Here is a 27450-nt window from a genome sequence, read left to right as displayed (position 1 = left end):
CACATTACCACTCATTGTGCTGTGTGTCCATTGTTTCACTGAATGGTTGGATAGAAGAAAGATCTTCTGTTCTCAAGGCTGGGAGTACTATGTCCATGAGTGAATAGGATGAGAAACAGATTTTAGCATCTTGGTTCTGTGCTTGTGTCTACAGTTAGCCAATAAACAGTGATTACAGTTATTACAGTGAGCGGATATGGGCCAGATTGTATTCCCTGTAACACTGTATAAAACACGGATAGAACTGCGATAATTCCAGTGAATAAATCTTAGCCCATTTCTTGACTGTGCCTTTGGGTACAGGAGGAAGCTGCTATTTTCCAAACTTTATAGTATCTGCCCACGGTCATGTCTGGTTAGCAGGTATGAGAGATGTGAGTAAATAAAACACAATGGGGTCATTATGACATTGGCGGTATTCTTTGAATACCCCCGATGCCACTGGCGCCAGCATACCGCTGCGGATGTGACCATTCGTCGGCCAGATTATGGACACTGACGGACTTCCGCCACACCTACGGCAGAAATCCGGCAGTAGCCATGCTGGCGAACGGTGGTGTCCTGGCGGTGCTACCACCTGCACTGCCCCGCCAGTAGGATGCCGTCAGCCATATTAAGACCTTTAATACTGCCTGGCAGTGTCCTGCTGGCGGGACACTGCTGGCGGTAGCAGAGCCTCTTCCCGTTCCCTGCCGGGCGACCTTCTCCCTGGAACAGTTAAGGTGATTGTCCGACAGAGAAGGGGAGTGGGAGGTTGTGTGGTGGGGTGTGTGTGATGTTGGCATGTGTGTATGAGTGTGTGTGTGAATGTGAGTGTTGTGTTGTATGCGTGTGAGTCAATGCATGTATGAATGTTGGAGTGAGTGCGTGTCTGCATGCCAGTGTTTATGCGTGAGTATGCATGTTTGGATTCTGTGTGTATGCGTGCCTGAATGCGTGTGAGTATGTATGAGTGAATGCTTGTATGATGAGTGTGAGTGTATGCATATCCACGAGTGCGTGAATAAGGGTGCGAGGGCGTGTGTGAATGGATCGGAGAGAGTGGGGGCGTGTGTGAATGGATCGGAGAGGGTGGGGGCGTGTGTGAATGGATCGGAGGGGGTGGGGGTCTGTGAATGGATCTGAGGGTGTGTGGGTGTGTCTGTTTGCATCGGGGGGGGTAAGTTCGTATGGGTGGGGGCCATGGCAGTATGAGTGGTAATGTGGCGGTTTGGTAGCGGCCAACCCGCCACACTCATAATGTGGTGGTATACACCGCCAGCCTGTTGGCGGTGATACCGCCACATTAACCCTGGCGGTCAAAAGACCGCCAGGGTCAAAATGAGGGCCAATGTTATTTACATCGGACATAAACTATTTACACATGCCTCAATTCCACATAAGAAAGGTCTTGTGAATGTACAATGAATTCTACTATAGCGAAGAAACATAAGCAAATAAGGTACTTAGGAGACACAATGCTTTATTATAACTCTTTAAAATTTAACAACTGAACAACTTAAAAAGCTCTAAAGATAGCTAAATGTAATCAATGAGAGAATACAGTTAATATGAATATTGTGCAACCTGCAGTACACTGGAACAACATCCAAGAAATCTGAAAGGTATTCCAGTAAAATCCCCAAGATAAAGAAAACGACCACAAGGATATGATTTGCTACTTGCAAATATGGATCTGAGTTGAATACTTCAGATGTATTGCTGATCAGGAGCAGCAAATTCACTGTACGTAATAAGGGAGTGACTTTTAAAAATATGTCTGCTATTGTTATATAATAGGATTGTGCAGTGTATATTAACTTCAACCTAACCAGACATACTTTAAGTTGCTCAAGGTGGCTTCTGCTCTTCCACACATGGGTTCACATATTAAATAACAATCAATAAGACAGACCGCATTTACCTTGAACTTGGATAAGAGTTGATACAGGGGAAGAGGCTACTGTAGGCCATTACAGTTACACTAAAACAGAGTAATGCATTTAAGCCATTCATATCTTCACCTCCAAAGCTATGGTGTGGAGTATCTGAACAGAAACTGGTTGAAGCTCTCAGAACACACTGCAGAAAATAATAGCTGTTTTTGTATAATGCTCCCCACCCATCCATCAGCCAAATTAATGGGGACTCTCCAACCCTATGTTTCTGTAAACCTCTTGTCTCTCATGTTATCAATGATCTCATGACACTGAAATGTGTTTTCTGTGTACTTAATGTTTACACTATGCCTCCTGAATGCTTAGCTGGATCCAGGGTGGATTCTGTTTTCTTTGGGATCTGCACACTGTTACCCGGTATGCCTCGTTATCTTCCATCTCACAGCTTCACCCACCGTTTGCTCCTGATTGAGCTGGTATCATCATTGCTGTTTATATTCTGTCTGTAGTGGGAGAAACTTTCTACAGTTGTTGACCAGCTCAGAGCTGCTTCTTGGAGAGTAGTGTGCGTATTCTGGCCAAGATGTCTTGATCTGTGGTAAGATATCTTCAAACGTGTATGTATGTATGTGTATATATATATATATATATATATATATATATATATATATATATATATATATATATAACAGATTTCATATGCATACACGTACATATACTGCTTACAGATGTGACCTGTTTCATTTCTGAATACCTTTATTATGTAATGATGTTTGATCACCATTATGGGATTGTTGGGAAATGTAAAACAGAATGAGTTTGTATATGATATGTGTGGAGTCTGATTAGTTAGTGCGAGTAAGTTTGCTGGTGACTCCCATTCCACATACTTATTGACAAGATTATAAACTGTTTTTGCGGTGATTGCACTTTGGGTGGGATTCACACAAGAAGTGTTGTGCACATATGTACATGTATGTTTACACCATCGCAGTGTAAATAAATGTGAACGAAAAACATGTTATTTAGAGAACTATATTAATAAACTCACCTTTACACATTTATTACTACAGTGCAAATGCCAAATTCCAGTTTGTAGTCTCTGTAGAGAGAACCTGATATTAACAGTTTGATGCCTCACAATGTGGTTAGAAGACATGTGCAATGTGATTTTATATTACCGTGCAAATGAAACCCCTAGCATCCTGATTTTGGTTACATATATTTTCTTAAAACAAAACAGAGAAATGACATATACAGGTCAGCAAAATATATTGTTTAGTTGTTGCTATTGTAGCGAGAGGAGTAGCATCATGATGTTCTTCGTAGCACCCCCAACACACTCAACAATGATAAGTAGCATTTTACACTATACACATCTGCATATATACTGTATCTGTGCAGTAGGATTTGCTGTTTCTAACACTACTAGCTGTTCCGTTTTTCTGTCTCTAAAAGCCTTTTTAAAGTCCAACACATAAAGGAATTTTATGCTAGTTGAGCGTTTCTCTTATACAGGACTCAAGAAGCAACACAGGGGCCAGCTCTGCAACAATCTAGTCTCAATCAAGAAGAATTCTGCTGTTCTTTTCTTTTTCTGTACTTCTTTGTCAGTAAAAGGATTTGATATGAAAAAATAAAAATAAGGAACTTCGTAGAGTTATTAGTGTGTCAAGTATCTTGCAGTGGGCCTGCATCCGTTTTTATTAGAAATCTGAAGCGGCATGACCAATCCACTTTATTTCCTACAGCATTTAGTGACAGCTGTTTTACTTACTGTAATATGTATTTACAAGACAAAATACAGTATCTTAAAATGTGAATCTTTGTTTCAGTCTTCGAAGCCCAAGGTGAGCATACCACTCTCTGCAATCATTGAGGTCCGGACCACAATGCCTCTTGAAATGCCAGATAAGGACAACACGTTTGTATTGAAGGTAAGATTCCATCAGCTAAGATTTAAGTCACATGTTGAGAGAGGGGAAGATAGGCAAGAGGCTACTGGAGGCCATTACTTAGGAGCGAGATCTGGAAGCTGTCAGAGTGGCTCACATAATCCAAACAATGTGGAGAGGGTCCATACAGAGTCGAATGAGAGTAAAATAAGCTGAAAAGAGCGAGTTGCAATAACGTATAAATCACTGATGATGCTTTGTCCAAAACAGTGTTTCCTGATGAGAGACAACCGGAGACGTTTCAAAAGGAGCATAGCCATTTATTCCAGTATTCATGTGAAGTGGAGTCTTTTCCTCTGTTTGTGGAACACAAATAGAAACTTTTCTTTTGTTGCCACATTTTGTGCCATTTGAGTTTAGACCAGTTCTGTGAAAACAACTTTCCCCATAGCTGACACATGTATTGAAAGGCATAGGGACATTCAGAGACAGAAAAACAGATGTACAGTAACCTAGTCATTGCCATTGCTGGCTTCCAGTGTTGAACAGATTCAGAGATCGATTTCTGAGAGGGATGAAGCAGGGTCATTATATGGCAACCTTCAGCAGTGGGGTCCTGTGACTCTCGGACAGAGCAAGGTCCACATTGTCAGGAGCTCTGTTGCTGTTTGAATCCCACGCTAATGGAAAACCTATGACCAAATACCCTTTAAACTGGATCTCGACAATCAAGCTGAATCCTTTTCACAGTTTGTTTACACCCACGCATCTCAACAGAAAATCACTTTCTAATCACATCAGCAGCAAACAATGTGGTTTCATTCTCACTCCTACACTTCTCGCTCATTCAACACCGAACATTAACACATTACTTAGAGAACACTAATCTACATACAACTGTCCCCACCACCCACTTACATGAGCCCACTAAAAGGCATCCTATCTCTTACTAAAAGATCACCCCCTAAAGGTCCGCCTTTATGTCATGACCAGCTCCACAACAACCTTGAACCCCTACTTCGTTCAACTTTCATCAGTCATTGCAAGGAGACTGCGAAAAACATCCAACTCATGGTATTCAATACAAATGCTCCCCCAATGAAAACAACAATAATGTGCTTGTCTGCAAAATGGCATAAATTAGAATTCACCAAAGACATAGATAAATACTAAATAGCTATGCGCTTGTATACTGCTCCACTAAATGTCACAAAGTCAAACCAACTCTTAGAACTGATCACCTCACTACACTCCCAGGCTAAAAACACTAATTTGCACAAGCAAGCGTCTTCTCTCCTAACCTTCCCTCTGTTTCCCATCTCAGTGCTAAACTTTTCCCACTTAATTTTACTCTGAGATCACAAAAATTTGAATCCTCATTATTTCTATATTAGCTGCTCATGCTACCTCCGTAGGTTTTACCACCTTTGCTCAACTCTGCATCTAGACTAGCTATATTTTTATTGATCTTGCCAACTGTGATCATACTTATTATTAAAAAGGCAAACCGCTCTTGTGCACCCCTGACCCTTTCACACCTCAAGTTATCATACCCTTTGCCCTTTTGTGACATGTTCTATCTGCAAGACATCACTTATTAATCAATGTCTCAACCCTGATACCTACTCTCAGTACTTCAAATTTGCAATTATAATATCTTTACACAAAGCACTAACCACTGATTATGTATTCCAACTAACTATTGTCCTGTCTGTCCATTCATGTTTAAAATCTTGGAACAGCTCCATTCAACCATCTTGCTAACTTCTTCAACACTTGCTGCCTAATCAATCCTTTTTACCTTGACTTTCAGTCTCTCCACGCCAGTGAAATAGTATTGTGATTAGTAGCAAATTTCAACACATTTGGTCATCACAATAAACTCTCATCCATACTTATACTCATTGGTCCTTCTGAAGCATTTCATGCCATTGACCATTGTACTCTTTTCTACTCTTACCACTCTGGGTACCTTGTCCCAGCTCTCCAAGAAGGGGTGCACACCTACTTCTTGCACCAGTGTTTAGGTACGCAGAGTATGTGACCGATGAGAATCACTGGCCTGTAATTTCCTGTAAAGTAGAAAATGTAGCATCTACCAACATCTCAGGGAAAGAAAAAATGTTATACAGTGCAAAGATTTGGGTGCAAACTTCAACAACAACTGGGCATTTCACATGTTCCTTCACTCACATAAAATTGAACAGTGGCAATGAAGATTGTCAAAATGTGCTGTCTCCTATGGCAAGAAGTAGATTAACAGGATTAACTCATATTACATGAACAACTTGTTTCCTCTCCTGAATTACATACAATAAAGCTGTGGTGTGTAGTTTTTGTTAATTTAGTTTTAACTAGTTGGACTAGCAAACCCCAATGAACAGTTGTACTCCACTGACGTGGAAATCTTTGATAAAGCTGTCTGGAAAGGAAGCCATGTTTTAGACCATTACAAAAGATGCAGAGATCAGAAAGACCCACAATCAGAAGGAAAAGATGAATTGGATAAATAAAGGTCACAAAGTGATACTGAACAGCACAACTCATCAACAGAGCTGGGAACAATAACCAAAATGTGCGTGCCTGTATCAGGTAAACCTTCTTCAGTAAAAGCACTCCAGCGCAGACGGGTGGTGCTGTGTGATTCCATTTGTGGCTCTGTCTGCCCAGGATGTAACCACATCGGTTTATACATTGCACCATGTTGCCAGTTCCCTGTCAGTTTACTGAATTCCTCATGTTTACTTCTACATCAGATTAAGACATGTGTCACCTCCTAAAGACCTGCTCAATGTCAAAGGAAGATGTCTTTGTCAGATTCTTACGGGTTCAGGTGTGATGTCTGTCTCCTGACTTCGATCATTTGACTTGAGACTCCTGCACCTCTGTGGACCGAAAGGCCATCAAGGAGAAGAACACTAAATTGTTTCTGCCTTAGGCCAATAGGAACACCTGTTAACAGTCTCTCACCCCTTTGCCAGGAAAGTTCCTTGAAAGGTAGTAATCCCCAAAGAGGTCTGACTACAAAAAGCGAAGTAAACTCCTGTGGAGGAAGAAGTCCTCTTTTTACTTTAGAAAATGATCTCAGTCCTGCTACTATTCAGATTAGAGGTTCCTTTTGCCACTCTTCTTCATCCTCCTCCAATCTGATCCCAGTTCTTAAGCAACTTAAACCAGAGGTTCTAGCTGCATCTACTGACTCCTAACGGGTCAAGGCTTTTGACAGGCCTAGTTGCATATCTCCAGGACTTCCCCTCATCCTTCTGGGCTTGTTCCCATGGGTAGGCCAGATCCTGAAGTCCTCAGCAATTCCAGTAGCTTCAAACCCAATGCCACCAAACTCATTGCCCTCATAGGTTCCAGTCTTTGTGCGAATTCCATTTTAGCCAGCTATCTCAGTCACAGTGCAAAGAGATCACCCGCCTCTTTGTCAAGAAAGTGTCTGACAACAAACTCCATTTGGCAAAGGGTCAAAAGATAGAATGGCAGACTGCTGATTTTGCTCCCAACATCAGCACATAGGAACATGTTCTGATAGGTGAAAATAATACCTTGAACACGTCTCTTACAACTCCTAAAAATAAGTTGTTGTCTCTGGACACCCCTCGTTTTAATTCAAGTTCTCCACTAGATCCCCGTTCATTGACTAAGCTCTGTCTCCTTGACCCTGATTTACTACAGCTGGTGGTAAATCTTCTCAATTCCTCACTACAAGAGTGTTATGTTCTACAGACATGGAAGCATGCCATGATCTTATCGCTTTTAAAAAAGCCTAATCTTGACCCTTCCACTTGGTCGAACTTTAGACCAATTTCTACGCTACCTATTTTCTCCAAAGTTTTTGAAAAAAACGTGAACTTGCTGCTTACTACCTTTGTGGAACCCCTAAACTTCCTACACCCCTCAGAATCGGGTTTTAGGGCTAGGTACAGCATCAAATTTGTTAAGGAGTCACGCAACACCTAAGACAATTCCTGGATGAGGATCTAATTTTATTAGATCTAAATGCGGCCTGTGACACTGTGTCCCATTCCATTCTTCTAAAAAGATTTGTGAAAATGGGTCTTAAGGGAACAGCCTTAGCCTGGATGACCTCATTCATGAAATATCATACCTTTCTGTTGTTCTTGGCCAGTGCTAGATCAGAGGTGTGTGGTCTGACTTCTAGAGTTCCCCAGGGCTCAGCCCCAAGCTCGTTTAATGTCTATGTATGCCCACTGGCAAATGTGGTGGAAAGCTGTGGCCTAACTCTATTCTCTTATGCTGATGGCACAGAAATTATTTTTGCTTTATCTGCACAAGGACACAACAACCCTGGGACCCTTAACTCACGTCCGAGTCGGATTTCCACTTGGATGAACAGCAATTAATTCAAACTCAATGGTGATAAGACCGAGGTAATGGTCTTGGGCAAGAATCCACAGCTCTGGGGTCCACAACATTGTCTGGAGTCCCCCAGGGCATTCCCCTAGTTGTCTCCTAAGATAAAGAACCTTGACTGCTGGCTGGACGAGAGTCTCTCCATGAAACCTCAGGTGGATAAGGTGGCCTTCAGTGCTTGGGTAAAAAAATTATCTGGATGATTCCAAAGCCAGGCCAAAGGACAGTGATCCACGCTCTAATACTGTCAAGAATAGACTATAGCAACATTTTGTATCTAGAAGTAGATAAGGCATCCATCCGACCAGCTGTCCGATGCCTACAAGTTGTTCAGAACTCTGCAGCCAGACTCTGATATTGCCTTCTCAAACATGCCTCTGTATCAAACCTCCTCTTAAAGCTTCACTGGCTCGCTGTGGATAAGCAAATACAATTTAAAGGCTTGAGCTACGTGCACAGGGCTAGATCTGGCACAGGCCCTCAATATGTTCAAGACGTGGTGGTGCCTTATCAGCCCACACACATGTTGCGATCATCTAACCGGGCCCTGTATTTAGTGCCCAGAATCATACTGACTCTTATGGGAGGCCGCTCATCTTTGGGCCCTAAGTTGTGGAACACCCTTTCTGAATCCTTGGGAAGCTGCACCTCACTGTCTATGTTCTGTTATAACTTGAAGACCTGCATGTTTTAACCTAATGGTTTGGGCTGCCTTACCTTTTTTGCCTAGCGCCGGAAAACCCTTTTTGGGTAGCTAAGTACTATATAAGACCCTACTACAATAATAATATCCAGTGACTTTGCTGCTTCTCCGGGCCATCTTGGAGCTGGCAGCTACATAAGATCGACCCCTTGAAAAGAAAGGTGTATCACCGCTGTCAGGAACCCACGACCACCTTTCTGAACTTGGCCTGGTGTTGTCCTTCAGTCCAAGGGTACTGGGAGGAAGTCCTACATTAGGAAGAAAACTGTGGGATACATATTAAGCCTACTCCAACTGCCTGTGTATTGGGGGAACATACAGTTCCACAAGGCACACAAGATGGAATACAAATTTACTCATCTGACACTTCTATTGGCCAGGGGCAGGGTGGCTATTACCAGGCTGGGCCAACAGAGATCACAGGTAAATGGCTGGAAAACAGAAGTTATAGAATGGGTGCTGGCAGAGGAAATATGGCAACAGAAGACTCCACCGAGGAGGAGGTATAAATAAGCAGGGCATTGTTCTTTATTCTGTTGCATGGGAAACATAACACTGACTTTGATACTTTACAGTACGACGAATGACAACAATTGTGGTCAAATTGGAAAACCCTTTACACTGTCTAAGTAAACTGATTAAATGTGGTATTGATCATGTGTATTATTGATGTTGTTTAATGTTTGGCGTGATGTATTTGTCAGACAATTGCAAACAAAAAACTAATAAAACAGATTCGTAATAAAAAAAAATAATAATAATAGCCAGTGCTGTCCAGAACACTGGTGCAATAGTTCTTGCCACTGATTCTGTCGCCATCCCAAATGATTCTCTTAGAGCGGTTTTCATACTTTACCTCAGCCTTTAAAATATTCAGTAATTATTCAGTAACTAGAGAAGTTGTAACATCTTCCTTCGAGGCGCAGCCTCTTGTCCCTCTTTGAGTCCAGATGTTCACACAGATGGGAGAACTGTCTTGGATTCAAAGACTGGCTTTGCCTAACCTGGATTTGGAGGTAGTTGATTCAGGGGCTTACAATCTCCTACCTTTGTACCATACAGGTGCTGGACATTGCTTGTACCATCATCATGCTAGTTGCCTTGACACTGTTGAAGTGATATATTCCCTATTCTTTTTTAGTCCCTCCTTCTGAAGTGTCTGTAATGCACAAAGTTTCACTTGTGTATGAGTTGCCAACACCCTTATACAAATCCTATAGCCGTTTTCATTGGGACAAGAGCCTTTACTACCAATAAACAAGGTATTACAGGAACTAGTGCTGGCTGCCTGTGAAAAATCCTTTTCCAGCCTTGCAGATCACAGGCATGTCACTCAGCACCATAGGCTTCTGCAGTTTCATCTCAAATTCTTATAGCCAAATCCTTCTCCAGAGAGCTTGGTGATACAGGTGTTTTCTTCTAAACGTAGCCCAAGAGCTTATCTTACTGCGTTACAGACAGAGAGTCAAAAAATGGCTTGACTCCATTGACCATAAAGTCTTTGCCTGGCTTTACGCAGTGTGGGCACCATGTGACCCATCAGAAGATGAGTTTGCACGTTGTGGTCAATGGCAAACTGAATGTGATTTGCTCATGTGAAGAAATCATGTTCTGAGTGAAGGTCTGGAACCTTCTAACCAAGCTCTTACATGTGGTCTAGACTCTGCTGGCACTATTGCTTGTTTTATGGCTACGGTGGTTACCCACCACAGGCACACATGAATGCTTTCCACAGGCTCATCTGTATGTCCAGTCTGCCTCGATGGACATGAGTCTCGATGGTAAAAAGCATTTTGGCAAAAAATGGTTATTCCTCCCCAGAGTGGTTCAAAACAGTTGTGCTACAGTACTCTCAGTAGTACTAGCTTCCTAGTTTACAAGTTCCACCAGCATTATTGTCAGGTTGCTGTTTTTGTTGCGGACAATTCCCCTAGCAGCATTAACTTTCCCAGTGAGTTCAGCCTTTGGAACAGTTTTACAACACTTTTTGGTGGTGGTGGACCTGCAGAACACCGGTAGCATTTCGGTATTTTCCTTCATTGTAGTGGAAGGGTGATAAGGGGGACCCTGTCTAGACCTCAAACTACAGTTCTCCAATATTTCTGGATGAACAAATAGGAGTCAGAAAGATGATTAAGATATTCATAGCAAGTGGCCCCCTAAAAGAGTAAAAATAAGTAAAAAGAATAAGCAACATGTTCAAACCCTCAAACAAAAGGATATAAACAAGATATATATAAAATAAACAAAGAGTAATAATAAATTCCAAAAAACTACTGGGTAGATGTTAAACAAAGACTTGTGAATAGAAATATGAGATTGAGGTGAAAGAGGGCATAGAATGCGACAAAGGCAGAACCATGAGTGCTACAACACAAGATGCTAATTATCAATCCCTTTTTTATACTACCAGTATAAAAGCCCTTCATAAATAGTAGTAATTCCTTTAATGATTCCTGCATATCGCATGATCCAATCAATCAGTCGAATTGTAGATCGCGACTTGTCACCCTTAAGGGTATCCAGGTGCTAGCAGGGTCAAGGTCTCAGTCGAAGAGCCAGGTTTTCAGCATTCTGAAGAACTCCTGTAGAGTGGGTTAGGTCCTGAGGTGCATGGGGAGCCGTTCCAGACTTTGGCTGTGAGGTAGGAAGAGGAGCAGAAATGTCTAGAGGCATTGTGGAATCTCAGCTGGTGATTGATGTATGCAGGTCCAGAGTCATGTAGGGCCTTAAACGCATGGGTGAGAAGCTTGAACTGGCATCTCTTGTGAACCAGGAGCCAGTGGACTTTATTGAGGTGGGGTAATGTGGTGAAGGAGATTTAGAATGAGAATTTAGAATGAGTCTTACTGTGGTATTCTAGATGGTCTGTAGGCTTTGGACTAGATGGGCCTCGAATCCTACGTAGAGGGTGTTTCTGTAGTCCAGTGGTCTGGTGGCGAGGGACTGGGCGATGGTGCTCTTGCGTTTGGGGTAAGCCTCTTGAAACTGTTAGGTAACATGCGCAGGATGACGAATCAGGAAGATGACACTGTGTTGACTTTGGACCTGATGGTGCGTTTGCTGTTCAAGATGATACTAGGATTCCTGATGTGCTCATCTTGGTTTTGAGTGGGCATCCGATCTGAGGGCCACCCGGAGGCGTCCCAGGGGGAGTTGTCACTGCTGAAGATCAAGACTTCCATCTTTTCTGTGCTGAACTTGAAGCACTTATTCCTCATCCAATTGGGGATGCTGGTCATTCATTGGTGGAAGTTGATTCTGACGGCAGTTGAGTTTTTGGAGAAGATGAGTTGCGTGTCGTTGGCATGGGATATAATGTTGAGTCCGTTGGCATGAGGGGACATCTAGATGTTGAAGAGGGTGTGACTGAGTGATGTCCTTGAGGGACTCTGCAGGTGATTTGTTTGGTTTTGGAGATGAACTCATGTTCTGTTGGTGAGGAAGGAGGCAGTCCATTTCAGGTCAGCTCCTTGGATGCCTTTATCTTAAATCTGCTGATGAACATGTGGTGGAACACGGTGTCAAAGGCTCGTGAGAAATCAAGGAGGATGAGGGCAGCTATCTCTCCTTTGTCGTGGAGAGCACAGATGTCATCTGTGACCGCGATCAGGGCTGTATCGGTGCTGTGGTTGCTGCAGAATACAGATTGGGGGCCGTCCCGGAGGTGATTGTGTTCCAGGTAGATGATAAGTTGTTGGTTGATGGCTTTTTCGATGACTTTGGCCGGGAAAGGGAGCAGGGAGATGGATCTGTAGTTGCTGAATTTGTTTGAGTCCGCTAAAGGTTTTTTCTGAAAAGGTTTGATTTTTGCATGCTTCCAGCCTTCTGGGAAGGTGGCTGAATCTAGTAAGGTGTTGTGTAGGGTAGAAACTTTGAGGTCGATCCTGCATGCTCGTAGGTTAAAGATGTGGTGGGGGCATTGGTCAGATTGGACCTCTGAGCGGATGAATTTCATGATGGTGTCCTGAGTCGTGAGGTGGTACTAAGAAGTTATCTTTGGGATGATCACGTGTGTGGGGAGAGATCAACTCAAACCTGAAGCCTTTCAATGGCGATGATGACGTTTCTGTAGATTTGAGCGATTTTCGTGGAAGAAATCTGCAAGGCTGTCATTTAGGCCCAGTGGGTCGTTTTGATGAAGTAGACTATTGAGTGGTTGGTCCATGTGAGTTTGGTGGTGTGGTTGTATTTGATGCGGGCCTGGAGGTGAAAATGGAGTCATGCATGTGTCTTGCGATGCAATTCGTATCTTGTATGAGTTGGGTGAGACAGATGTTGTTCAGGCTGTCAAGGAGGTTTGGGGAGATAGGGTCGGTTATGTCGTCGAGGTGGAAGTTGAGGTTGCCCAAGAACATGTAATTCTTCAAGACAATGGCGATGGGGGGTGAAGAAATCCGTGATGAGGTTGCAGAAGGTGGTTTGCAGTCCTGGTGGATGGTACGTGAAGATTCCGCTAATGGTTGATTTTTCACCCATTTGGATAGCGAAGTTGAGGTGTTCCAGTGCTGGGATGGTGGTGGTGCATTTGATGGTGCCTCTGTGGATGACTGCGATTGCTCCAATTGGCATGTTGATGTGGTCCTGGTGGGTGATTCTGTCTCCTCGTGGTATGGTGGTGGTGATATCAGGAGCTAATATGGGATTGAACCAGGTCTCAGTTAGGAAGACTGTCAGGCACAAGATTGTCAATAAGGTCCCAGAACTTGGTGGCATGTTTTATGAGTGAACAAATGAGAATGGTGCATGCAAGTTGGTGGCGGGTAGCTGGTGTTACGCGTCGAGTGGGCTGGGTCTTGCTGAGAGGAGTGGGGGTGTCTGTGTTGTGGCAGGTGAAATGGCAAGAGGTGCAGGTTAAAGGTCCCACCATGGAGCATGGTGCAGCATGGGAGCAGTGTTCGTGGCGGTCGGGGGCATGGAGGATGGTAGCAGTGTAGCTGTGGATGGGCTTGGAACAGGGTTCCTGGCTCAGCACGGATGGGTGCAGAAAGGCTTACCTTTGGCGCACATTTGGTGCGCCAGCATCACACCCGCTGCACATGGCTGCCATTAAGTAGGTCCTGGGAGGTGGGAGTGGCACTGGGAGGCAGTGGGAGTGGCTTGTAAAAAGGCAGGAAGGAGAGGGGGAAGAGGTAGGAGAAAGGAGCGGGAAAAGGGCAAAATGCGACCGTAGCAAAAGTAGACTAAAATTGCCCAAAGAGGGCAGAAAAAGGCACAAAAAAAGACAGCAAAAAAAGGACTGAAAAAGATGAGAACAAAGCAATAGGCAAAAGGCTGAAGTAGGGAGTAAGAAACTGGTGAGAAACCGGTGGGAGCACCAGCAAAAAGGATGGGAAAGAGAGCAGGCCTAGCAAAAAAGGCAGGAAAGAGAGCAGGAAAAGGCTTGAGAAGAGTCTGGCACAGGACGAGGGAGAAGAATGCAGCAGAGGAGAGAAGGCCTGGAAGAACGCGGATCCTGCAGCTGTCCTAGGATCAAAAGAGTTAGGTGGAGAGCTGGGCCTGGGCACCTGCTCCTTTATCCAGCAGATGTTACTAAAAAGCAAGTTATCTCGTCGTCAACCTCCGGTGCCCAAAAATCCTCAGCATAGAAGGAAGGAAGGGCTCTTGCTCCAATTCCTTTAAGATGTCCAGGTTCCATGCAGTGTGATGAGATGGTGGGACTGTAGTAAGAAGCAGCTGAATGCTGTGGAGTAAGGACACCTTGGCACCCTCTCCCTTGAGGCTGTATTGTAACAGCTTTTTCAACATACATGTCCTGTCCCACCTTGTCCCTGCTCAGAGACTGGCAGGTTGTGTTCAGGATCACTCCAATGAAAGAGAGCTTTCCACATCCTTAGTGGATCTTAGATATTCAGGATATGATTCCATTGTTTCAGGATTCAAATCTGAAGGTTCTTCGCTTATTGGTCTTGATGTCCTTGTTTCCTGTTGGTACACCATGCCAGGTGGTGGAAGAGGCCCCTTTTGTGGTTACTCACTAGTCACTGGCATTAGGAAGGTCTTATTCATCACATGATCTCCATTGACGTACTTCTCTAACCTCAAGTGAGACATGTATTCAGTCCTCTGCAGTCATTTTTTTAAACCTAGTTTATTAACTTTTAAAACATATTTGGCCATTGTACAGTATTTCAAGGAGCATATAATTACTGCTATGTGGAGTGACTGTTAGATATATGAGCACATGTTTACACGTTAACTCCAAAATATGCAGTTCAGTCAAGCAACGTGGATATTTGCATTGTATAACTATGTATAAGTAATCTATGATGAGAGAAGGAGAAAAGAAAAAAAAGGGGAAGAGGAATATTTCCCACCGCCCCACCCCATCCCAGTTAAACAGTCTAGATGTCAACCTAGTCCATATATATCAATATGAGTATGCCATATTGTAGAAGAGCGTCCCAGCAAATGTTAGACTACCAATATTTGCAGCCAGAAAAAATTCACATTCATAGCGGGGGGGGGAAACAGGGGACAGGCACATTGGGACATGAGGACTAACAAGAATTATCCAAGTCATCTTGGGGAGGCTAGGAAGTGTCTTGTTCTTCCACACAGAACTGTTCCAGCAAATTATCCCATAAATGAGCTATAGGATGTTTACGCAAACCTCTCTATTCCTCCTTTCTTAGGGCCATAGCTTCAGCTGACCCCCAGTGGCAGACCTGTTCTCGCCAGTTCCAAACTGAGGGTAGAGCAGGTGATTTCCAATGGCACATTATCTGCCTTTTGGCCCATAAAAGTGACAGATCGATGAAGCAGGATTGTGTCTTGTAAGATGTGGTCCGGGGATATAACCCCAATATACAGTGTTCCATGGTGTCCCAATGTATGCATTCAGTGAGAGTTCGGAGTGTATCACTTATGCCCCTCCAGTAACTAGATATTCGGGGACACCCCCTTTTCATATGCAAAATATCAGCATCTTCTGCGTGGCATCTTGGACAATTCAATGAAGCAGAGGGAAATATCTTATGTAGTGTGGATGGTGTCAGGTATGCCCTATGAAAGAGTGTATACTTTATAAATGTAAATCTATTATTCTGAGATACCTTACTAGAGTATGCTAGCATAAACTGTCATTCTTTATCATTGAGGGGATGGTCTAGGTCCTCTTCCCAGTGTTCTCAAGGTGGATTCAGGTTTATATGCAAATGGGATCTTACCCCTTTGTATAACCACTTAATTAAATGCCTCCCCATGCCCATCTCAGGGACTGCTTGTAGAAGTGCATGTATCTTCGGTTCAGTGTCCTGTGGGGACCAATGGTGATGTATAAACCGTAGTATGGAGGCATGTGGGAGGAATAGAGTTCCTGGTATGTCATGGGATTGAATAAAATCACAGTGTGGGACTAGTGCCACATCGGTGAAGAGATCACCTACCATAGAAACACAAACCGCTTCCCAAGGAGCCAGCTTAACCAGGGAAAGAATCCCTGTAGAAGAGGGAAAGTTGCATAATGGAATTTTCGGATTGTAGGCAGGCGTAGCCCTTGTAATACGAAGTGCAAAATAGCAGGAGCTGATGGCATTATGGAGAAGCAAGGATGAAGTATGTGGGAGAGGTTTACTTTCCAGCAGGGGCAAAGATTGTAGTTTCTCGGATTGCAATTTGGGAAGCGTGTAATTTATTTCCTGTAGGCTTAGACCCACCAGCCAGTTAAAAAGTCACTGCAGTTGGGCAGCAAGGCAGTATGATGGGAAATCTTAGGCCCCAAGGCCTCCGTCATCCATTGGCATTGGTAACATACAGAGTCCAAAGCGGTGGCTGCCTGAGCCCCATATAACGTCCACCACAAGGGTGTCCAAGGATTTAAAAACTTTCTGTGGAAATTCCACTGGAAAGTTGCCAAAGTAATATAATAGTTTCGGGTGCACCACCATTTTGGCAAGTGCTAGCTTGCCCACTACCCATAAAGGTAGTGTGGTCCAGAACTTAACCTGGGCTCTCAGTCCAGAGATGGCCCTTAGAAAGTTGCCCTTGAGGAAATCTGTTTGCGCTAATTGGGGATCCATGTTTACTGAACACAAAGTGTGATGTGCCTTTGGAATCTTGTTGTGCCCAAGAATAATACTATCTCCATTAGTGTCCCCTGAAAGGGAAGGGCATAGGACTTAGCATGGTTTACAGACAGGCCAGACAGATCGGCAAAGAGCTGGATGATATTAGAAATGGGGCTAAGGTCTCTTTCTATATCGCAGATATACACAAGCATATCATAAGTATATAGAAAGATCAAATGTAAAAGAGGGCCATATGGTATGTGTCAGGTTCCTGTATCTTGGAGGAGCCTCTGTGCTAAAAGTTCCATTGCTAACACGAATAATAATGGCGATAGAGGGCATCCTTAGCGCGTGACTCAGGAGACAGTGTATAGCTCTGGTATATGGGCTCCTGTTCTGGCCAGGGCTGTTGGTTCAGTGTACAGTACCTTAACCCATGTTACGAATGCTGTAGAAAAGCCAAACCTCTGCATCACTGCAAATAAATATTCCCAGTCAAGGTAATCAAATGCTTGCTGTAGGTCAAGCGATAAGCAGCCTATGTTCAGGAAGGTGTCTTGTGCCACCTCCATGACTTGATAAAGACGTCTGATATTCAGTGAGGTACTCCTACGGGGAACAAAGTCACATTGGTCTACATGGACCAGTTTCAGGAGTAGCGGTAAGAGCCTTAAAGCCAAGACCTTACTAAGAATCTTACAATCGGTAGTCAGGAGAGAGAGAGGAGTCTATATAAGACTAGATCTTCTGGGTCCCCTCCTGGTTTAAGCAGGGAGACAACCAGAGGTTGGCTAGTTGTAGGGGGCAGAGTCCCGGCCTCCAAGGAAGCTTTGTAAAGCTTCTCTAGTTGGGGCACTAAGTGTAAAGAGAAGGTAGAGTAAAACTCAGTAGTCAGGCCATACAAACCTGGTGATTTATTACGGGCCATTTCACGAATGGCAGTGCAGAGTTCATCAGAGGTAAGGGGTGCTGTAAATGACTTGAAAGCCTCTCTCTTTTGAGACGCGCTGGAGATGTAAAGAGTTAAAAAAAAAACTCTTTCGCCTTCGGGAGCGGTGGGAGATGAGCCTTACATAAGTGTGCATAGTAGGAGCGAAAGGCCTCATTAATGGCTATTTGTGTACCATCAGATGTGTGTATGGATAATATTGGCGTGGGTGAATGATGTGGGCAAATCATGTGGGTAAGAACGGTACCGGCTCTGTCTCCCTCTGAATGCAGCTTTAGTGTATATGTTTTGTAGTCCAGCAGTCGAAGTTGATCAACGAGCTCTGCATGCTGTATCTTAAACCATAGTGCTGCATGTCGTGCAGCGTCAAGAATGGAATCTTGTTCAGGTCTGCCTAATTGATGTTCCACGACATGCAATTCCCTCAGGAGCTGTTTCCGCACTCCGGTAGCTTGTAAAGTCCCTCTAATGACTACCTTGCTGGCCTCCCATTCCAACAACAATGTGGAGGCCGTGCTCTCGTTCTCACTATAGTAGTTATCAATTGCAGACCCAAGTGTATCTCTGTAGACGGGATCATCTAACAGTGCTGGTGACATGCGCCATGTGAGGATTGGTGTAGGGATCCTTCCCCATGTAAGTATCACCTCAAGTGGGTTATGATCGGAGACTGTCTTCCCTGGATAAGTGACTTCAGAAAAAGACCCAACCGTACGGGCTCAGCACAGAATATGGTCTAGTCAGGCATCTGTGTGGTGGGGAGAAGAAAGAGTGCTCCTGTATGCCTGTGCTGTGTGTTCTCCAGTTATCAGATAAAGACCAGCACGACAACCAGCTTGAAAGAGACTTGGCCAGCCTAGTCGAGTCAGTATTGGGCAAAGGAGGGTGGGACTGGTCTAGGGCATTATTGAGAACTGCGTTAGTCACCACCCAAGGACCATGGAAGATGTGACCACTCAGACAATGCGGCACATTTGGTGCATATATACTGCCCAGGACCGCCATCACGCCATCCATAACCCCTGGACGTAATGTCCACTATCCTCAATTTTTGTAGTTAGTGCTTGAACTGGGACTCCAGCCCTCACCAATATTGCTGTCCCCAGGGCAAAATCAAAGTAAGTAATCGCAGATAATTGTCCCCTTCATTTCATGCGTAAATTCTTGACCTCTGGAGCTGATAAGTGTGACTCCTGTAAATATACTATGTTGGCTGTTCTATAGTGCAACTGTGCCAGTACCCTATGTCGTTTGTGTACTGACCCCAACCCCCTGACATTCTTTGTCAGTATTTTATAATGTATTGTAGACATCGTATCATTACAATACTAGTCACATTGGAGGGAACAATTGCATGATAAATGTCACAGGTTATGTGATCTGATGGGATAACAAACAATTTCCCAATAGTAGGTCACAGTGAGCCCATAGTCCACTAAAAAAAGAAAACCCCAATAGCAGGGGGGAGGGTTTGGAGGTACAGAGAGCCTGTGGCGGCTATTGAAACGATAATAATGAACATAAATGAGTATTACTATGTCTGCGGTGTAGCAGAAAGTAACAAGACTACACTGGTATTAGTCAGTCAGAATTTGTGCTTGCTAAGGAGATTGTCAGAGAAGACTAAAGTGTTTGTGTACCCAATGATGCCATCGTGGACAGCACCGCCATCCTCTCCATAGCCTGCTGTGGGGAGGGTACAGCCTTGAAAACAAACTGCTTCCGCCATTGCTGGTTACGAGGTAAGTCAAACTCCATCCTACATGACTTTTGCTGGGGGAGTGGACGACGTGGGTTTGGGTATTGCTGTTCCAACCAGTCCCAAGCCATCTCTACCTCATCAAAGAAGGTCACCTCTGGACCGCCAGTGTGTAGTCTGGGTATAGTGAGACTGTGGCATTATCTAACCTTATAGGAGCTACTTCCCTTGCTTTCTATAGAAGGTGGTCTTGCTCCCTGTAGTTGAGTTTCCGGGTTACAATTGGCCTTGTGGTGCTCCTGGGTGGGGACGGCGAGCGGGCCCTCTGTTGGTGCGTTCCACAACAAACAAAGATAATAGGCCTTGAGGGGCAACCGGTTTAGAAGCCACTTACTTGGTCAGTTTCACAGGGTAACTCTTAAGCTCACTGGTGAATGACAAAGGTAATCATAGAGGCGGAGGCGGGGAGCAACCTAAGTTACTTAATAGAAAATGTCACTGTTTAGCAAGTCATGGCACCCTTATTTGCAAGGCTACACAGCTGTGTGAAGAAAGTTTTACCCCAAGTATGTCAAGTTGAGCATTGTTGATAATAGGGATATTTACTCCTCACGGATGCCTCCACGTTCTCGGCAGATCAGAAAATCGATTCATCATGTAAGGGCCACAGCATTGTTTGAGATAAGAGGCGCTGTCCCTAAAACAACATAACAGTTCCACACATCCAGTCTCAATTCACAAGCACATAGGAACTTGTAGAGTATGTAAGTACACAATTTAGCAGCCTTACACAAAGAAATACTCTTGACTCCACAGCTAATAGGCTATTCAAAGAGATTGGTTTGGAAAGAGGTCTCTCCACGTGAATGTATCCAGTTTATATGTCCACGTGTGGGGGAAGGCAGCAGTACTTGCAGCTTCAGAAAAGGACAATTTAATGAGCCTACGTGTTGTCCCACAAACTCCTCTACTGTAAATTATCCCTAACCTAGGCAGGAAATAGTGCTTCTTATACACCTGAGTGGCCAGTCCTCACTGATAGCTACTGCTGCGTGAAACACTGATTCCAAGTCAGGCAGCCTCTGGCATGTCTGCAAACTCTGCATGAAGAGCGGGCCACTGAGCATCCACAGCAGGTGCATCCAGTCATCCGCCCCCCTCCCAACCCTGTTTCAGCTTCTCACAAAGAGGGCACTTAGTGTGTCTTCTCCAGTGGGCCCGTCCATCTTTTATTTATTCGGTGCTGCTGTCTCCCGAGAACCATCGGGGAAGGCCAGAATCGCCTTGCTGCAGCATCTCTCTTACCTTGGTCAGGCCACTTCAGGTTCTCCACATAGCTCTGATAATCTGTCAATAGGGAGGGGGCAGGGACTGCAGCTCGTGGTCCTGCTGCTCAACTCGATCTCCCTGGAGGCCACGTCTCCTTCCGCACTGGAACAGCTCAGATGTCTAACTGTAGGCACTGGGTCCCCCGCCAGGCTTGCAATGCATGCAGCCTCACAGCATATGCCCTCAGTTAGCGGCTCGGGCTAGGCCAGGTGGGTCAGCATTGTGTACCTTGCAGCAACATGGGCAGAGCCGCAATCCAATGAAATTCCGACCTGCTTTCCAGTCGGATTATTGATGGGCAGTGGGGGATTCTCTAGCGCTCAGCCAGAGCCTCAGAAGTACACAGCCACCATCTTCCACGGTTAACTACGCCCCCTTCCTCTGCAGTCATAGACCACAGTGATAAACGGATGTCTCCCTGTTGGGCTGCAGCGGTCATCTGGTGGAGATAATGGTCCAAAGCCTTCTGTCCCTGTCGGAACAACGCATGCATCAGGGAGCTACAGTTGACAGCAGCCACCTGGCCCTGAATGTGTTTCTTCCTATCATCTTGGGTTGTGTTGTGCAGATTTGTTTTCGGATAGCACAACTAATGTACGTTACTGACATGGAAGAGTGACGTCCTGTATGCTATTCTGGGAAGGTTTGAGCTTGTAGGCTTTCCATTGGGGTGTTTTCCAGAGGTGCTTCATCTGTTGGACACTCTGAATGTCTTGAGCTGCCTCTCAATGTAGGATAGCAAATGAGGGCTTCATCCTGACACGGCAAACATGATCTTCTCCCAACTGGAGTTTCCATGCATGGACCTCTTTGCTACAGTTCTGAACAGATAATATCATTTGTTCTATGTCCTGCTCTTCTAGCATTGTGGTTCCCTGGGGGATGCCTTCCAGTTCGCCTTGTGGAGGGCCTTTTAAATGTGTTCCTTTACGTTTAAGGATCATGCAGAAAGTGCTAGAGTATTGAGCGCAACTGATTCTCAACACAATGGATGGAGCGAGGAGGAATTAGTATACTAATCTGTTGGAACTCAGCGTTTGGCCGCTCCTTCCCATTTCATACAGATTACATCTGGTGTCGCAGCAGAATGGCTGAGTCCTCTACCCCAATTATTAGACAATTTGTTTACTTGTGGAGATTGAACTATGTCAATTAGAGGCCTTCTACCATGAGATAATGGCTGCCATCTTAGCTGCCCAGAACACAGCTACCAATTTGATCTATGTGATCGCTCATCAACTGGATCCCAGACTGCGCCAACACCTTAGCACCCATCAACAAACCCTCCAACGGACGCTCAGCAACGAAAGCCTACTGGGTCACCCCCAGCCCTCAAGGAGTCCAAACAAAACTGCAGACACCTTGAAAGGAAATGGCACACCGACAAGACCCCCAGCAAACACAAAGCCTTCAAAGAAGCCTTAAACACACACCACCAACTCATCAGGACCACCAAAAGAAACACCTTCCAGGAATGCATCAACCACGTACACAACTGCAAAGAGCTCTTCGTGATCATCAGCTAACTGACCAACCCAAGAGCGAACTCCACGGACATCCTCCCCTCACAAGATCTCTGCAACAACCTCTCCACCTACTTCCACCGTAAGATAGCAGAGTAGCAGACATCTACAACAGCTTTTCGACCCAGGACCATCCCATGCCCAACACAGTCATAGCCACCACCAAAGCTCCTCCAAACCCCCACCACCTACTCTGCTGGGCCATCAACTCTGACGAGGAAACCCTCAACATCATGAACTCCATCCACTCCGGCTCTCCCTCTGATACCTGCCCCCACCACATCTTCAACAAAGCAAGCAGCACCATCACACCCAAACTCCAGCACAACATCAACTGTTCCTTGGAAACCGCCACCTTCCCAGAAATCTGGAAACATGCCGAAATCAAGCCCTTACTGAAGAAACCCACCGCAGACGACCTCAAGAATTTCCGACCCATCTCTCTACTCCCCTTCCCAGCCAAGGTCATCGAAAAGGCTGTCAACAGACAACTCACCAAACACATCATACTCTACAACATCCTTGACCCCTCTCAGTCAGGTTTCCGGCGTAACCACAGCACTGTGACCGCCCTCCTCGCTGCCACAGATGACATTTGCATCTTCGTAGATAGGGGTGAGATCGCGGCTCTCATCCTTCTTGACCTGTGCCCCGCCTTCGACACATCTCCCACCGCACTCTACAGACTCGTCTCCATGACGCTGGCATCTGAGAAAAGGCAATAGAATGGATCACCTCCTTCCTCTCTGATAGGACCCAAAAAGTCTGTCCCCTCTCGCGCCCCCCCCCCCCTTCTACTTAGAGGCCACCAAGATCATCTGCAGCATCCCACGATGCTCCTATCTAAGCCCCACTCTCTTCAACGTCTACATGGCCCCCCTAGCCACCCTCGCCAGACAGCACGCACTTAACATCGTCTCATACGCCGACGACACTCAGCTAATCATCTCCCTCACCAACAACCCGCTCACAGCCAAAGCCAACTTCAGCGGAATGAGGGCAGTCCCAGCCTGGATGAAGGAGAGTTGTCTCAAGCTAAATACCGAAAAAACAGAAGTCCTCGTCATTGTCAACAACCCCTCAGCCTGGGACATCTCCTGGTGGCCCACTGCCCTCAAAAGTACTCTGGCCCCCACCGACCACGCCCACAATCTCGGTTTCATCCTGGACTTTTCAGTCTTGATGAACCGTCAAGTCAGTGCAGTCTCCTCCGCCTGTTTCAATACCAAGTGGATCCCAACCGAATCCCAAAGAACAGTCACCCAGGCCCTCGTCAGCAGCCGCTTGGACTACGGCAACGCACTCTACACTGTAACCACCATCAAGGTACAGAATAGACTAGAACGCATCCAGAACGCCTCCACCCGTCTCATCAAGAATGCCCCCAAACACAGCCGCACCTCTGCCCTACTGAGAGAACTACACTGGCTCCCAATAGACAAGAGAATCACATTCAAACTTCTCACCCATGCATACAAAGCTCTCCACAACGCTGGACCAGAATACCTCAACCAAAGACTCCACTTCTACACGCCCACCAGGCAACTCCGCTCCACCGACCTCACCCTCGCTGCCGTCCCACGCATCCAGAAGGCCACAGCCAGAGGAAGGTACGTCTCCCACCACGCCATCAAGACCTGGAACTCCCTTCGTATCCACCTCAGAAGGTCTCCCACTCTCACTAATCAGATAGGACCTCAAAACTTGCCTCTTCACCTGATCCCCTCTGGCCTTCACTTCTAATCCCCACCCCCACCCCCACCCCAACCACCCCCAGCGCCTTGAGACCCTAACTGGTGAATAGCCCTATTATATAAATTGATTGATTGATCTCTGGGTTTTGTTTTTTTGTTGGTGGGAGTTAGAAATGGAATCTCTGGTTGGCAGTCAGTTTGCACTCTGTCCAAGCAGGGACCCTCACTCTAGTCCGGCTAAAGGAGATACACACTTGGATAACCCCTGCTCACCCCCTTGGTAGCTTGAAACAAACAGTCAGGCTTATCCCAAAGGCAATGTGTAAAGTATTTCTACCTACACACACAGTAATACAGTGTAAACACTACAAAATGGACACCACGCCAGTTTAGAAAAATAAGCAATATTTATCTAAATCAAGCAAGACAAAAATCCAACATTCAAAATTAAAGTTATGAATTTTTAAAATAATAGATTCTTCCCATAGACAACAATGTAAACGTTGTAGTTACACAGAGTACCTGGTTTGCGTCCAAAATAAAGTTGCACGGGCTAGCATGCATCAAAGTCAACAATGCATCGATTCCACATTGATTTTGACACCCAGCGATGATGGGTGAGAAATCCGGTCACATGGTGGTGGAAAACCGCACTGCGTGTGGTTTGCGTCGTTTTCAGCAGCTGCAAGCGGGTGTTGTCGTTGCTCCAGCCGCAACGCAGATGATACGTTGATTTCCCTGCCGCAATGCAGGTGGTGCGTCGATTTCCGCTGTGAGGCTGGTGGAGCGTCGTTTTTAAAGCCACGTTGCAGGTGAATGCGTCACAATGTTCCCCACATGGCTTCCTGTCTGTCGATTTCAGTCCTTGTTCTTCCAGCTTCACCTTTCAAGGGCCCAGGGACTTGGCAGGAATTTCAGCAGTGAGTCCAGGTGCTGCAGGTGAAATCTTTGATGTCCCTGAGGCTTCAAAACAAGAGACAAGCTCAGCCAGAGCCCTTGGAGATACCTCTCAAACAGCAATGCACAACAGAGTCCAGTCTTTGTCCCCTTTCAAGAGCCAACAAAGCACATGCAGGGGCAGCACTCCTCAGCTCTTCAGCTCTTCTCCTGGCAGAGGTTCCTCTTGAATCCTTGAAGTAATCTAAAAATCTGGGGGTTTGGGTTCGCTACTTATACCCTTTTCTGTCTTTGAAGTAGGCAAACGTCAAAGGAAAGTCTCTGTTGCTCACAAGATCCTGCCCTGCCCAGGCCTGGTTCCAGACTCACACCATGGGGTTGGAGACTGCATTGTGTGAGGCCAGGCACATCCCTTTCAGGTGTAAGTGACCGCTCCTTCCTCCACTGTATGGCCCATCCGGGTATGCAGGGTACACCCCAGCTCCCTTTGTGTCACTGTCTTGTGGAGATTCACAAACAGTCCAACTGTCAGTCTGACCCATACAGGGAGTACACAAGGAGGCAGAGTCAACGAATGGTTTAAGCAAGAAAATTCCTACTTTCTAAAAGTGGCATTTTCAAACTAGCAATCTAAAAACCAATTTCACCTAAAGATTTATTTTTAAATTGTTTGTTTTTTCAGAGGCCCCAAATTCCATATTTCTATCTGCTCTCAAAGGGAAACTACACTTTAAGGATATTTAAAGGCTGTCCCCATGTTAACCTATGAGAGAGATAGGCCTTGCAACATTGAAAACCGAATTTGGCAGAACTTCAATGTTAGGACGTGTAGGATGTGTAAAACCCAGTACATGTCCAACCTTTAACATACACTCCCTTAAGGGTGCTTTAAATGTATAAAAAGAGAAGGTTTAGGCCTGGCAAGTGGGCACACTTGTCAGGTCGAATTGGCAATGTAAAAACTGCACACACAGACACTACACAATTTCACATAGGGAGCACTTGCACTTTAGCAGCAGTCATCAGTGGTAACGTGCCCAGAGTAACCAAAACAGCAAAAACAGAGTCCGGCACACAACAACAACAACAACCTGGGAAGTAGAGGCAAATGTTAGGGGAGACCACTCCAAGGATGCCAGGTCTAACAGGAGTCTGCATGCTGAAATCCCTTATACCTCTCATTTCTGACATTCTACACTTTGTGCTTTGCCTTGCTCAGCAAGGCTTCGCGGTCTCTACCATGAATTGATATTTGACTGCTCTCTCTGCATTATTAAGTCTTTTTGACCATCCTTCTTCATTCAGCTCGCCTCCAGTGGCTCTCTTCTTGAAAACACCACTTGAAAGCTCTTTTGTAGAAGGTCAGTTGAATATGTTTACATACACAACCTTTCTTGTTTCACAGTGAAATATAAACCTAGTATTGACTTTTCTCATGGCATCACCACTGAAACCAATATACGGTTGTGTTATTTGTCTTCGAATAACACTTGTTCTTGTTTTTTTGTAGTAAGTATTTTAACTGTAGGGTCTAAGATTTTTAGGCTCTACCAGTCTGGCTGCATTTACTGTCTTCTGCCCAGACAAGGAGGAACTTCGTACATGTCCATGCTTCTTACGCAAAGTTGTCCTTTTTCCACATCAGTTAGCATTCCATCCATCCTTTTTTATTTTCCCCCTCGTCCTTCCAGGGAAGAGTAATAGCTTCATAGACTCATGGCAAACAGTTATCTGTGATGACCATATGAGGTGAGGGTGGGTGAATGAGTAGCTCTTCATACGGTTTTCTGGGTTTAAGAAAGGCAAATGGCATCAACAAAGGGTTTGCGGTGCTAAAATCACCATCTTCCCAGCTTTCAGGAAGAGGCCGACTTGAATCCGAAAACCAATTTTTTTCAGCACAATTTTGGCATTTTACTGGGACATACCCATTTGCACTATTTTTTTGTGCTTTTAGCCTCCTTCCATTTAGTGACAGAAATGGGTGAGAAACTGTAGGAGGCTGGCCTGGCTTGTAGTGGGTACTAGAGGTACTTACACCTTGTGCCAGGTCCAGTTATCCCTTATTAGTGTAGAAGAGGTGTTTCTAGCAGCTTAGGCTGATAGAAGGTAGCTATGGCAAAGCAGCTTAGGCTGAACTAGGAGACATGTAAAGCTCCTACTATACCACTGGTGTCATATGCACAATATCATAAGAAAACCCAATACACAGATATACTAAAAATAAAGGTACTTTATTTTTATGACAATATGCCAAAAGTATCTCAGTGAGTACCCTCAGTAAGAGGATGCCAAATATACACAAGATATATGTACACAATACCAAAAATATGCAGTAATAGGAAAAGGAAGTAATGCAAGCAGTGTAAAGTTACAATAGATTGCAATAGGAGCACATAGGTATAGGGGCAACACGAACCATATACTCCAAAAGTGGAATGCGAACCACGAATGGACCCCAAACCTATGTGAGCTTGTAGAGGGTCGCTGGGACT

General features: G+C 45.0%; 1 protein-coding gene across 6 annotated transcripts in view; it reads left to right on the top strand.

Annotated features, from left to right (window-relative positions):
- Positions 1-27450, top strand: part of SH2B2 (SH2B adaptor protein 2) — a 423267-nt gene that overhangs the window by 246347 nt on the left and 149470 nt on the right. For all 6 annotated transcript variants that reach the window (XM_069226948.1, XM_069226946.1, XM_069226944.1 and 3 more), the window contains exon 3: positions 3713-3814. In XM_069226948.1, coding sequence (XP_069083049.1) covers positions 3713-3814 — 102 coding nt within the window. The remainder of the gene's footprint in view (positions 1-3712; positions 3815-27450) is intronic.

This window comes from Pleurodeles waltl, chromosome 3_2 (genome assembly GCF_031143425.1).
Source record: "Pleurodeles waltl isolate 20211129_DDA chromosome 3_2, aPleWal1.hap1.20221129, whole genome shotgun sequence".
In the NCBI taxonomy this organism is placed as follows: domain Eukaryota; kingdom Metazoa; phylum Chordata; class Amphibia; order Caudata; family Salamandridae; genus Pleurodeles; species Pleurodeles waltl.
This window is presented reverse-complemented; position numbering and strand designations above follow the sequence as displayed.